Below are 15,142 nucleotides of genomic sequence, written 5' to 3' on the forward strand. Positions count from 1 at the left end.
AATAGACCCAGCTAATAAATCCAGTCCATGACAAGCAGAAAAGCAAAATAGGGTTGGATCGACAGATAATGCTAAATCCACCCATCTAAACAAACTTTATAAGCTGTTTCAATGCGGATTCATTCACAATATGACGCTAAATTTAAATTTTAAGTAGTCCAACAACGAAAAGTATTGTTAAAACTAATGAATAAAGTGCTGTCATTGAGACTGAAAGTACGCTATGTACGCATGAATATTGTTATGGTGTACTGATGACTCTACGGTTGTGTATTTATTTTCGAATATAGCTTAAATTCCATTACTTTGTTTCTTGTAGTTTGCTCTTTTTATTATTATTATGCCTTAGATAGAAAAAAACAAAATGAACATATAATAAAAACTTTCTTGCATTTGTATTGGAAAATATGAACTCGTTTTGTTTCCTTCTTTTTTCCGAGAAATACTGCATTCTTAAGGTTGTGCGGTATTACTTGGAAAAATCTCGGTAATAGCACATATTATATCGTAGTGCTATGTAGTGTACCATATTGTTGTATGGTATAGTGTACTATAGTGTTGTATGGCATAGTGTACTATAGTGCTGTATGGCATATTGTACTATAGTGCTGTATGGTATATTGTACTATAGTGTTGTATGGTATAGTGTACTATAGTGTTGTATGGCATAGTGTACTATAGTGTTGTATGGTATAGTGTACTATAGTGCTGTATGGTATAGTGCACTATAGTGTTGTATTGTATAGTGTACTATAGTGTTGTATTGTAGTGCATTGTAGTTTACCATGGTGATGTATGGGATAGTAATATATAATAGAATATAGTAGAAGAAAGATGGACATCTTAAAATACAAGAAATTCTTTATTTCAAAACATACAACATGGAAATCGCCGCCTTATCACCTTCAAGTATCTCATCAATATATATCATTTTCAAATTTCTTTTTAAGAAACCCATTTTCTCTCCATGTTTTCTTTATCAGCAAACATAATGTCGTTGGAGTCCTGAAGAAAACAAAAATAAATAAATACATACAAATTATAAATAAATAACCGTTGGGATATTTAATACAAGTCTGAAAGAAGGAGTTGACGTCTGCAGATACTTCAATACTTATCTATGTACATAAATTCTGAAATCAACTACAATGTACATTAATTATTATTGTCACATTGCAATGGAGTTTATGCAAGCCTAAAATTACCATTGGGATGACATGAAATATACACGAAACTGCGGCAAAAACAACACTACGATAAACAGGATGGTGTGGTATTATAAACTGATAGCAGTAAAACGCTGCCAATGTTCCGGATTGACACGAGTGATTGCGTCTGCCGTGCACATACAAATCTTTAGCTTTGTTAAGTTTGCAGAGCTGCATTAACGGTCGACTCCTACAACTGGTGCAGCCTATACATTTTTCTGCTCATTTCAGTAAAAAAAAAAATGCATAAATTTTTGTATATATATATATATATATATATATATATATATATATATATATATATATATATATATATGTCTCTGTGTGTGTGTGTGTGTGTGAATTTTCAACTTAGCTTTAACAATTTTTCAGTAATATAGCTATGTGACGTTTATGTGACGTTTGCACGTATTGGGGTGGGGTTCTTTCAATATAATTTAATTAAATTATGATGGAAGTTCCACCCTGGCTCGTGAGGTTAGAAAGTTAAATTATGACGATGTAGATTTACAGCTCTGAGCCCCCAGTCAGCAATGCCGACGGTTAAATTATAGAGAACACGAAGATGAAAATTCAATCAATAACAATTTAATAAATTCGATTAATTAAAACGATAACTTCCAATCACTCGTCTTTCCCTCGACCAAGTGACAGCCTAATTCATCCCGTGATTTACAGTGTGAGTTCGATTTTCCCCCTGTCCTTGCATCTACTCATCTATTTCTTTCCCGCTGATTCCTTCCTTCTTTCCGTTCCTCTAACTCCTCCTTTGTCTCCGTTTCCCTCTCTACTATCTCCTCTAATTTCGCTCCCAGACTTCAACTTCTCCTGACTTCTCTCCTTTCTTCTCCTTTCCTCCGTCTCTTCTATCTCCTCCTCCAATTCGCTCCTAGACTTCAACTTGTCCTGAGTTCTCTCCTTTCTTCTCTTTTCCTCCGTCTCTCTATCTGAGACTACGGGCCCAAACTATAACTGGTCTGTCCCTCAAAGTTTCCTTATTTGAAGCTCTCTGTACTTAGAATTTCCCGCTCTAAGATTTTTTTTTTTTTTTTTTTGGGGGGGGGGGACACCAGACAGATGTTCCCCCTATCCTAATTACATAAATTATTCATGTGTTTTTGTATTCCCCCAGATATGTTGTAATGTATTATTTCAGCGTTTTTGTAACGTGAATTTAGGAGTTCGGGTATTTATTCAATCCCTAGAGTATCTATTAGAGGAGTGTCTCCGAGAGTGATTTAAATTATCCTCTCGGTTAAACTTCCTCTATTTCGTTTTCTCTGTGACCTTGCTAGGGTCTCCTACATCCCATGTTTGTTATATCTTTGTGCTATGGGTTATGTATGCTATAATGTGTTTTTGTTGGGATAGCTTGTTAGATCAAATTCTTGTAGTGTATAAGTTTTCCTAATATATTCCGTGTTCACATACCACGGAAGATCCTGTTTGTACTTTTTTGAATTTGGGAGAAAGGTGATGTCCCCTTACTTTTGAATCTTATTGATTCTTGTGAATGTGCTATATCACCTTTCTTAATTAGATTAGAACTGAGCTCCAGGAAGGGTTCACATTTTCTTTTAATTATTATGCTTCTCCCCCATGGAGCTGGTCTATCTTTTAGTTATAAATGTTTCTAAATCGGTTAAATAATAATATTTGAGAGAATAATGAGAAAAAAAAAATATATAAATTTTTTTTTGTTAGTAAAGGAGGAAGAAGAAAAGGTCTTCATTTATTAATTTTTATAAAATAGGTGATCTCAAGAGGGTTCTTTTCCAGACTCTTACATGGGCCTGTTCACTTCGCGTAGCGCCATGTGACATAGCCCCATGGCCTCATTATCTGTACTTTCCCTCTTGAAGTCTATTTTATACTAAAACTTAATTGGGCCACATTTTTTAATGGTATTTACTATAAAGCTACAAATTTTATATAGAATTTCTTTATTAAAATAACCATCAAGGTATAGTAGACTTTGCGGCTTAAATATACTATTTTTATTTAATTCATTTATTATTGTTATTCTATCATTTTGTATTTCTCTACAATATAAAATTACATGTCTTTTACTATAAAACCCTATTTTACACAGCGGACATTTTGGCGGTACTCTGACCATACGCCGTCTCGCTGCCACCTCTCCTGTCAACCACGCATCATGCATGTATTTGAAGGTGAGGCTTTGTATTTTCAGATACCCTAGTCTAGACCAGTGCCCCCATGCATTTTTCCAATTTACATATAGGTTTTCTATTTCTACTTTACTTAATATATTTTTGGTCATGTCATTTCTAATCCAATTATATGAGAGTTTTTCGTCTAAGTCCCAAAATTCTTTTTTATCTCTATATTTCATTAGTAATTCCTTTATACTTTTATATTTTCTAGGTGCTTCCAATAATTTCATAACATTATTATTTTTGTATATCCCCTCCCAATATATATATATATATATATATATATATATATCCCTTCCCATGGTAGTTTAGGATCGTCGCTCAGTCGTTTAAATCTATTTAGGATATTAGTAGTTTTTAAAATTAATGGGCTTGGTATTCCTGTTCCCCCCAATTCTCTCGTTTTATACAAAATCTCTTTTATTACATAGTGTAGTTTAAAGTCCCATATATAATTAATTATAGGTTTGTCTATGTTATTCAATATTACGTTACTTATGTTAGTCGACTTCATTATATAGTTTAGGTTAATATACATGTATGTTTTGGCCACTTGGGCTCGTTCCATTAAGCATAACGGCGTAAGTGCCCAGATATCGATATTCCGTTTAATCTCGCTTTCCATTTTTTTTACAGTTTTCTTTCTCTTCGTTTTTGCCAAAGCTCACCCCGAGTGCTTTAACGGTATCTTTGAATACATGGGCAGGTATGCTTGAGTGCCTACCGCGCCAGTTGCCTATCTCTAATATTTCCGTTTTGTCTTGATTTATTTTTGATCCAGACGCTTGTCCAAATTTCTCATATTCCTTTATTAGGTGTTCAAAGGATTTTGGATCATCTAGGAAGTTGGTGCAATCATCTGCATGTTGTAGCATTTTCACTTCATCTGTAATATTTGGAACTTTTATACCTTTAATTTCTTTGTTTAGTTTTATGCTAATGCTCAGCATTTCAATTGCTATTACGTATAATAGCATGGATAGTGGGCACCCTTGCCGCACTGATCGTTTTATGTCAAATTGTTCTGTCATTGCTCCGTTATTTTGTACTCTGGAATTTATGTTATTATATAGTATTTTAGTCCATTTTCGGAAAGGTTCTCCGAATCCAAATTTTTCCAGGACTTTTTGTATATAATTGTGCTCTATTCTATCAAAGGCTTTTTCCTGGTCAAAAAGTACCATAGCAGCTTTTTGTCCCTTAATTTGTAGATATTCAATTATTGTATTTATGTTTAAAATATTATGTTGTATATCCCTATTTTTTGGCCCACAGGTTTGATTTACATTTATTATATCCCCTATCCCCTTTTTTAGTCTATTACTTAATATTCTACTCAGGATCTTGTAGTCTGTATTAAGGAGGGAGATGGGCCTCCAGTTTTTCAAATCTTCTCTATCCCCCTTCCCCTTGTATATTAAAATAATTATCCCCTCCTTCATCGTTTCTGTCATTTCCTTATTTTTTAAAAATATGTTGTTATATAACCATTCGAGAATGGGCAACAACAAGCTCTAAGATTTTCTCGCCAATAACGAATGGCTATTCGGAGTTACGCTAACCTTCACTCTGGGTAATTTCTCTCAGGGATCTAACTCTTGCCGGAAGACGCGGGAATATCATTCTACCCAAATCAAAGTCTCCCCCCTATCTCGATTCTGATTGGGTGGCGCTGTGCCCCGGTCCAATCGACTTAGCGGTCAGTTCAACCTGTCTGTCTGTTTGCAGGGAAAGAAGTTAAGACACTCCCACTTCTTCAGGCAACTTCTTTTGATCTTGGACAACATTTCCACACCAAGGTGATAATTGGCTATCTGTGACTTCGCAACTCCAATGTCCGGTTCTCCACTTCTAGCTACGGCAATCTTACGTAACGGATTAGTGCTAGCCTTCGGCAATGTTTGACATAAACAATGGCCTATCAGAATTACCTTGATTATACATGTTTCAAACTGGGCTACTCTGGGTCGGGGTAAACATGACAAGCTACAAAGTCTGCAGTGTGGCAGTTTGTTCTAATTATTAGTTACTGTCTTTATACGGGAAAATATGAACGAGTTTTTCGGATGGAAATACTGCACGACCTTGAGAATGCAATATGTCCATCGGACAAAACGAGTTCATATTTTCCCATACAAATGTAGTAACCTGTTTATTATCTGCTCATTTTCTTATTATACCTAAGGTTTCATTATAGAAACAAAATACACTACAAGAAACAATGTAACTGAACGTAAACGTAAAATAAACACACAACGGCAGACTCATAATTACACAACAACAACATTATTAATGCGCACAAAATTCTGTCTAGATATATTTTAACTTTGTCGCGCGCTAGACATTATTTTCGAATGAAAATGGCGTGTCTACTTAAAATTGAAATTTGGAGTTATATTGTGAATAAAAGCTCATTGCAACAGTTTTTCCATTCGATCTGGAATGAATAGATTTTGGTATATTTGTCGATTCTACGAAATTTCGTGATTATGGACTGGATTTATCTGTGACAATTTCACGTGTAATACATCGGATTGAAACAGCGAGAGAGAAGCGTGTTGGCATCTGCAAATGTTTTTATGTTTTTGTCGTTGAATGTTTAAAATCATAATGTGGGAAAAATATGGAAGTGTTTCAGTTGCAATTTTCAAAAAGACGGTATGGAATTTAATGCTTATTTCATTTTGAGTGCAGTAAAGAGGATGTAATTACACTTAGAATATATTCGAAATTACAGTATAATTTCGAAATTTGTAATCAAGATTGAGAACCTATGATATGGCTGATGTTATTCGGATTTGCAGAACTATGAAAGTACATTTTGAGGAAATTCAGGATGTATAACTGCAAGTATATTTTTTGCCATTCTTATTACCAGCTAAAGAAGACAGTTTACGCCTTGTCACTTGCATGTTATTTGTAAGGACCTTGTTTGACATCTAAGCGAATTGCCTACTACGCGAGTGTACATGATTTGTTTACAAATCAAAAGTGTTGGCGTCTGCGTCCATTGTTTGTTTACAATAGAAAGTAGTTCCTTTATGCTCGTGAATGCAATATGAATTGCACGTGAATTAAATATCGTAAAATATTGCCTAATTCTGATAATGTGAAGTTAACGGAGAAAAAAAAAATGAGCATGTAATAATGTCTATTTTTTCTCCGTTAACATTGCATTGTCAGAATCGTTTAGTATTTAACGATACTAAACTCACGCGCAACTTCATATTGCACTCATAAAGGAACTACTTTCTATTGTAAACAATAAATGGACGCAGATGGCCAGCACATTTTGTAAACAACACATGTACACTCACATAATAGGCGGTTTACGTATTGGTTGATAACATTTGTTTCAGAAAGAACTAAATCAGATGTTTCGTGGACTGACACATACCAGCTGCTTTGCTACATTCCGCATTAACTTTCTTCATACAATGTTTCGGATTTGGTGGGGGGAGGGCGATAGACACCGGATTTCATAAATTTTCCGGGTACCTACAAATAACATGCAGGTAACAAGGCATAAACTGTCTTCTTTAGCTGGTAATAAGAATGACAAAACTCTACTTACAGTTTCACATTCTGAATTTCGTTTCTTAGTTCTGCAAAATCCGAATCACATGAGCCATGTCATGGGTTCTCAAGCTTGATTACACATTTCGAAATTGTACTGTAATTTCGGCTATTTTGCAAGTGCAATTATACCCTCCTTACTGCACTCAAAATAAAATAAACATTAAATTTCATAGAGTCTTTTTGATAATTGCAATCGAAAGACTTCATATATTCCCCACATTATGATTTAACATATTCAATGACAGAACAGGAACACACTTGCAGATGTCAACACGCTTCTCCCTCGCTATTTAAATTCGATGTATTTCATGTAGAATTTAAACTGATGAATCCCGTCCATAAGCATAAAATTTTGTAGAATCGACAAAAATACCAAAATCTATTTATTCCAGATGAAACGGAAAAACCTGTTGCAATGCGCATTCATTCACAATATCAATCTAATTTTCAATTTTGAGTAGATCGAAACGCCATTGTCTTTCTAAAATTATGTATAGCGCGCGACTAAGTTCAAATGTATCTGGGCAGAGTTGTCTTCGCATTAATAATGTTGTTGTTATATAATGATGAATCTGCGCTTGGGTATTTAGTAAGGAATATGGCATATATTCAGTTACTTTGTTTCTTGTGGTGTATTTTGTTTGTATAATGAAGTATTAGGTAGAATAAGAAAAATGAGCATAAAATAAAACGGTTACTTCATTTGAATGGGAAAATATGAACTCGTTTTGTCTGACGGATATGCTGTACTCCCAAGGTCGTGCAGTACTCCATCTGAAAAATTCGTTCATATTTTCCCATACAAATGTAGTAATCTTTAAGTACTGAGGCATCATGCCACATACACGTGGCATCATGTCCCACTCAGTCACATTATCCTGACACAAGCCGGACCAGTACTAACACTGACTTCTTAGTACTGAGCGCCAAGCATTTCAGCTGCAATTAACATTTTTTTATAAGTCTTTCGTATGACTCAGCCGAAGTTTGAAAACGCGACCTCCCGTATCCGAGGCGGACACTTTAACCACTTATGCCACCGGAGTGGTTGAGAGAGAGAGAGAGAGAGAGAGACAGAGAGAGAGAGAGACAGAGAGAGACAGAGACAGAGAGAGTGTGGAGGGGGGGGGGGGTTGGTGAGGAGACAACCGCTACTAAATTCAGTCGGAGATAATAGTTGTAGACCACAAAACAATGACAATGTCGAAGAAAATTTACCTGTCTTAATGGAAACATCTGCAATGTCCATCTACGCAGTGTTCATCCCTACCGTTGTCACATCCATTCGTACGACAATCAGCCGCAGTACTGCAGGCTGAAGAAATAATAATATCAATAACATTAATAATTGCCGTTGTACAAGGGTCTGGGTTATCTTCTTTTATTGACAAGTGTTTGTACGTTAGTTGCTACAGGAATAACAACAACAGCAAGGGAAGCGTTACTAGCAATACTGCAACAACATTTACTTCTACTACAACAAATAATAAATAAATATTTCCGCATGTATAACCAGCAGGTGGTAAACAACAACAACAACAATAACTACTACTACTGCAATCATAATAAATTTCTTCATCATCATCATCATCATCATCATCATCATCAACAGCAGCAGCAGCAGCAGCATCAAAAGAAGAAGAAGAAAAAGAAAAGGAATAGTCCGCATATGTAAGGTGCAGTCAGCTGGGAACACTGTTGACCCAGATTATTGTAGATTAACGCCTCTGCAGAGATCTGTTCGTTCTCTTCGTATTTTGAAGAGGTTCTTGCGGTTGTTGTTGATGATGATAATAATAATAATGATGACAACAATAATAATAAACGATAAAAATATTACGTTTACCTTCGATGTGCATTTTTAGTGCCTGGTGGACATTTTCCGTGTCAATAATTGCCACATTTGATTTATTATTGAGAATGGAAAAGGAGGAGGTCGAGGAGGTCGCAGAAAAGTCCTCTTACTCCTCATTACTTTGTAAGCAAGAATACCTCAAATTAAGTTTGGTTATTTCGTTGGGCTATAAATAAGAGTAAATAAATAGGCGGACCAGAAACGGACGGAGGGCATATATCGGTTTGGAGACTGTTCAAGTATCCTCAGATAATCTTCTTTTATGAACACGTGTTTCATTTTCTTTTCTTAAAAGATTTTGAAAATCATATTGCGTTTTAAATATATTCCATTTAAATTAGCTTAAGAATGGAAAGAAACAAAATCAGAACGAACAGGGATGAAATAATGTTGACAGAATATACCCTGGTACAGAATGGTTAGGAAAAAATCAACAAGTACGTCTGTGTATGTATTTGTGTGCGTGAGAGAGAGAGAGAGAGAGAGAGAGAGAGAGAGAGATGCACTTGCCTGTCGATGTTGTCACGCAGGTACAAACATGACCAGTCCCTCCGGGTGGTACTAAACATGAAACGGAACCGCCTGCAGCACATGTTTCATGGCGACAATCGCTGACGTCCCTACACGGCTCTCCCATAGCGACAGCTGTGATGATAATAATAATAATAATAATAATAATAATAACAATAACAAGTATAACAAAATTGATCAGTATCATCTTCAAGAAATACATAAATTATAAATTATGAACAATTCAACCCATAGCAGCTGAGATAATAATAATAATAATAATAATAATAATAAATATAACAAAAATGATCAGTATCATCTTCAAGAAATACATAGATTATAAATTATAAACAATTCAACCCATAGCAGCTGAGATAATAGTAGTAATAATAATAATAATAATAATAATAAATAAATATAGCAAAAATGATCAGTATCATCTTCAAGAAATACATAGATTATAAATTATGAACAATTCAACCCATAGCAGCTGAGATAATAGTAGTAATAATAATAATAATGATAATAATAATAAATATAACAAAAATGGTCAGTATCATCTTCAAGAAATAGATAAATAAATTATAAATTATGAACAGCTCAACCCGTGACAACATTTAATTAGTACAGCATTTGCGTGGCAATATTTTCTATCAATGATAAGATGTACGCGATGTTTTTTGAGAAATACTTTTTTTAATATTTGTGATGAGATGATATTGTATATACACTTGTCGCTGTAAATTATGAATTTATCTTTATTTATATTATTTTGTTTCCGAATTCGTTTGCTACCTGCGTCGCCAATTTTTTTTGTTTAACTTGTATTATTCTTTCACAGTTACCACACTAAAACGTTCGTCGCGAAGTCTATTATTATTATTACTTTGACAATTTTAGTGTCTAATCAGAAGGAAATAGAAATAAATGATGTTTCATATTTACTAATCAAAAAACAATTTTCTATTACCTATTGGTCCAAATTTTGGAGCTATGAGAACAATGAATTGAATGAATGATGAGAAATGGAGCTATACATGGATTCGCTTTTTTATTTCATTGGGATTTTGTGCGAATTTGGAATAATGCAGACTGTGTTTTCGATTTAGAAATGATCGCCATAAATTCAAGGTTATAATAAAGAAACTAATACCACAACTACCATTCTTATCAATACTAATGTTATACATGCAAACTTGTTGGAAATCGAAGGGAATCACTTAAAATTTATAATCTTTTTACATGCAGTAAATTAAATAAAGGGTAAACTCATTTTGTTCTCGTAACTTACCTCAAGTAAGTCCACAGTTATGTAATGAACGCTTAAATAGAGGATCTCCGATGGGTAATGATTAAATAGTGAAGTTATGAAACAAGTTAAAGCATTGACTTGCAAAATCTGGACATTAATCAGCGAGTTTCTTACATTTAATATTAAATCATATCCCATGTGAGATTCTATCACATACTTTTCTCCCATTTGAAATTATTCAGATAGAAAGAAGTACGAATAATTTCGTTAATGCTCACAGACGCTTCACATTTCATTTGTTGTGCGTAAAAAATAGTCCCAAACAAAACTGAGCAGCATTGACAGTTAAAAGTAGATTATACTTTTTTAAAAAAAACATAAAGAACAAACATCCATACGAATAAACAGAACATTTTACACAGAAAAAAAAATCATTTTTCAACACAGAATGTCCAATGCGTGTGATGTCACTTTGTTTGATACAAACCCGATTAGAGACCAGTAGACGATCCATGTTTACCCTGAAGTGTCACTTTGACAACTAAACAGTATATTCCTGCTAAATTCATGTGAAAGAAGGACTGGTGGATGCTGAAATTCCCAAAAGTACTGCAGGGTATTTGTGACCGGATATTTGTAGTATTTTATTTGGAACATTAGACTACAGACGATGTTAGCAAATTTCATTTAGATCTGAAATTGTATCACGTAATTACCGCGTAAATAGGCTGTGGTTAGATAAAGTTCTGTCAAATGTGAGACCAGTTTATGTCAACATTCTTTCTTGAACAGAGGTGAGTTTATTTAAGTTTGTAAATTAACATTTAAATCACGCTTGCATGTATGGTGGATTCCATGTCGCAGGTATACGCCTCCCTCATCTCCAACTCCACACACCTGCTATCAATTGAGCGATACCTTCAACTTTATTTGCTTTTGTTGTTCTTGTCATGGGATTTTACGCCATTTTTCATGAGATGTTATGTTATTCATGATATAGCAACCCGCTTTGGAGGTACATTAGCCCATATTCAGACAGACGAGACCATTTTTTTTCTTCTCAGATTTCTTTCGCGACTCAAGACGAAAAATGGCTGCCAAACTGTTGATTGAAAACAAAACAATTTTAGAAGGGATGTGAGCGGGTTTAAAAAGTATTCCCGTGATCGCAGCCAATCAGTAAAGAGAATACTGCACACTAATTTCATGGGCTTATTTGGATCAAACAGAATCGCTTGAAGTGATATGTAAGACGTTGTGATATAAAAAATATGAAACTGTTCATACTATTGGAAAACTGTACCAATTATGTGATAATATGTTGCGTACAAATTATGTGATAATATGTTGTGTACCAATTATGTGATAATATGTTGTGTACCAATTATGTGATAATATGTTGTGTACCAATTATGTGATAATATGTTGTGCGAAATGACGTAACATTGTAGCATTATCGATATAATGACATTATCATAACATGAGAACTGAATTAAAATGAAAGTTATCATATCACGAAATGAGAAAAGACTATGCGATTTTTAAAGTGCAACGAGAGTCCTGTGGAAAAAATGAGATAATCCTTAAACCCAGTTGAAAACTTTTAGTGTCATGGCAAATCATGATCGACCTTACCCGCCAAATATTTCTGGACTTCATTATAGGTAGAAAATTCACATTCTTAAGGCTACAGTGTCCCCGTTATATACTGTTTCCTTCAGATATAAATAAAGCTAGTGTATTCAAAGTCAACATATATTGGTTTGTCAAATGGATGTGTTAATGAACCTATTTATCGGTGCCTGACAACAGTTGAATCATTTGGTGGAACAAGGTTGCTTCTATTGGGTTGCAGGATGATTTCAGTGGTGTGGACATTTGGAATTCTAAGAATTCAAAATTTTACGACATAACTATAACACCTTTGATGGCATAACATCCCAAATCCCGATAGCATATATTGCTTAAATTAAATAAATTTATTAATACCCCCCCTCTATGTCTAAATCCAAAATATGTTTTGCGCATAAATGTTTGGTCATACTGACAAATGTCGCATTAATTTACATTTTGTACATAAAACCTTTAAGAATAGTGCCACGTATGGACGGACATACGGTGTGTATCACAACGTCTGCTACGCTAAAGGTATTACAAATCATACTTTCCTTCAGTTCATATTTGTTTATGCATATATATCAATACATATACTTTAAGGGGCCCCGAGTGGCAGAGTGGTCTAAAGCGCTCAGCTCTGTCTACGTGGATTCAAGTCTCGGTTCGGCCAATGTGTGTTTGTGAGAAAGCTTGCCAGTAGCTTCGTGGGTCGGTTGTTCTTTCCGGGGGTTTTCCCTGGATCTTCCTCCACCATTAATACTTGCTGCCATGTATAGCCTATCTTGTGCTGAGAAATGGCGTTAATCCCTACAACAATAACAGCATATACTTTAAGGGAGTGTTCAATATGTATGCACATATATCAATAAACCTATTTTATGGGAATATTCCTTATGTATGCGTAGATATCAATACACACATTTTTATGGAGTTTTTCAGGTTTGAAGTACAATACATTCATGTAAATACAAAATGGGTAGTCTCTTTTCCTGGTATTAATGTACTTACCCACCAAAACCAGCAAGACGAAGGCCGACTTCATTATGTCAATAATATCTAAATCTCAAAGACAGTGAATTAAAGACTGGATAATGCCTTTTATGTAGACCACATCGTGACCAAATATAGACGTCAATCTAATAGTTTAGTGGAAGCCTATGCTCTTGGTTCTATTTTAAGAACAAAATTAAATGTCAATGGAGAGTTTCACACGACGTTGACATATCCCTCAAATGTGTTTACCTTCTCCTAAGATACAATCTCGAACAGCTACTAACAAAATGCATGGAAATACCACGAAGGCGTGAAAACTCGTGTATTCCTCGACATTCAACCATATTTGTAACTATTATGTGACTATCTTGTCTAACGTGGTAACTGTCAGATTAACGTCCTCACCCTTTACAATATTATGTTTATGTGAATCTCTCTTTCTGCCCTTCTCTCCTTTTCTGACTGACTGTCTATCTCTCTCTCTCTCTCTCTCTCTCTCTCGATCAAGGGACGAGAGGATATGGGATCCACACGTAAAGTATAAACTTATGTGACTTGTTATCAATACAATTCACATAAAGAATTTAATCCTTCTCGAGAAAGTATGTGTTGCTTTTTGATCTACAATTTATTATCATAGACTTAATCAAAACCTATCACTAAATAATTACAAAATGACCATAAGTTGGGTCGGTTAATCACTTATTGCCTTTATCACCTTGGTAACCAATGATTTTCATATACACTTACACGGAAACCGACTGCATCATGCAAATTGATTTGGACGTCTTTCTGCAGCGTTTTCGAGGCACAAGGAGGTTTCTTCATATTTATTCACCTCTTGAAGGTAAATTTCTATTGCTGGTACTTTCACGTTTTTGATCCTGGTTGGAAAGTGGCGTAGAGTTATAACCTATTTATTCATCCTTTTCACTTATGGTTCTGCCCTCTTGTCGGCTTGTCTGGTTAACATGAACATGAAGATGGGAGATCCATTTCCATTCTGATCTACTATGTAATGCGATCGGCAAGCATATAGGGGCCCCGGGTGGTCTAAAGCGCTTGTCTTTCCCGAATGCTGCATTTCACCTCAGTGCGTGGGATCGAGTCTTGGGCTCGGTCAATGTGGGCATGTGAGAAAGCATGTGCCAGTAGCTTCCAGTGGGTTGGTGGATTTTAGAGGGGTATTCCGGAGCTCTTCACCTAGTATACATATAAATGGCGTTAAGGCTATTGGTAATGCAAATATGCTTGACAAGGTGGGTTTGTGTGGTTTAGTCAAATATTTATTTACATAATGACCAAAAATCGGAACAAAACAAATAATACTACCGATAATACCACATATTGCCGTAAATCACAACATGCTTATTATAACAGTTATGTCAATTGGTAATGAAGTATACTCCATATAAGATCGAGAATTTTGACTAAATTGTACCGGCATTCGGTGCCAGGAGTAGTGTCATTACGGGACTCTTGTATATATATATATATATATATATATATATATATATATATATATATATATATCCATTCTTGTTTTACGCCATGGACTATATTTACCATGCTTGTAAAAGTCAATTGTGATTGCGCAAACCACAGATTATAATTGGTGAAAATGTACCCATCTGCAAATAAACAAGAGCACTGCCACCTGTGATAGAAATAGGCAACCTTTTTATGTAGCCATTACCTCACCACTTGAGAATTTGACTTGACAAATTGTTTTTGGTAATCATCTTTTCTTTAAAAAACAATTAACTATCCTTTTTGTTATCCATAAATCTCTTACCACAAGGTTCAGTCATTTTCTAAAGGTGCATCGCTGACCCTCATTCAGCGACCCGCGACTTTCATCAACAGAGTATTGTCACGAAAAATTTCAGCAATACAGTTATAACCATCGCAACGTGTATAGAGGCGCTGAGAGCGTTAGCATACCAGGTTC

The 15,142-nt window shown here is 34.9% G+C and overlaps 1 protein-coding gene across 1 annotated transcript; it reads right to left on the reverse strand.

Moving 5' to 3' along the window:
- Positions 1–849: 849 nt before the first annotated feature.
- On the reverse strand, positions 850–13,357 carry LOC149783165 (serine protease inhibitor Cvsi-2-like). Its single transcript, XM_089933078.1, has 4 exons — positions 13,207–13,357; positions 9,330–9,464; positions 8,183–8,279; positions 850–1,005 (listed from the first exon to the last, which is right to left on the reverse strand). The coding sequence occupies exons 1-3, from the start codon at positions 13,238–13,240 to the stop codon at positions 8,188–8,190; spliced, it is 261 nt and encodes an 86-aa protein (XP_089789204.1). The 5' UTR covers positions 13,241–13,357; the 3' UTR covers positions 850–1,005; positions 8,183–8,187.
- Between the last annotated feature and the right edge of the window lie 1,785 nt (positions 13,358–15,142).

Source organism: Sinohyriopsis cumingii, chromosome 14, assembly GCF_028554795.1.
Source record: "Sinohyriopsis cumingii isolate HCF-2022 chromosome 14, ASM2855479v2, whole genome shotgun sequence".
Classification (NCBI taxonomy): domain Eukaryota; kingdom Metazoa; phylum Mollusca; class Bivalvia; order Unionida; family Unionidae; genus Sinohyriopsis; species Sinohyriopsis cumingii.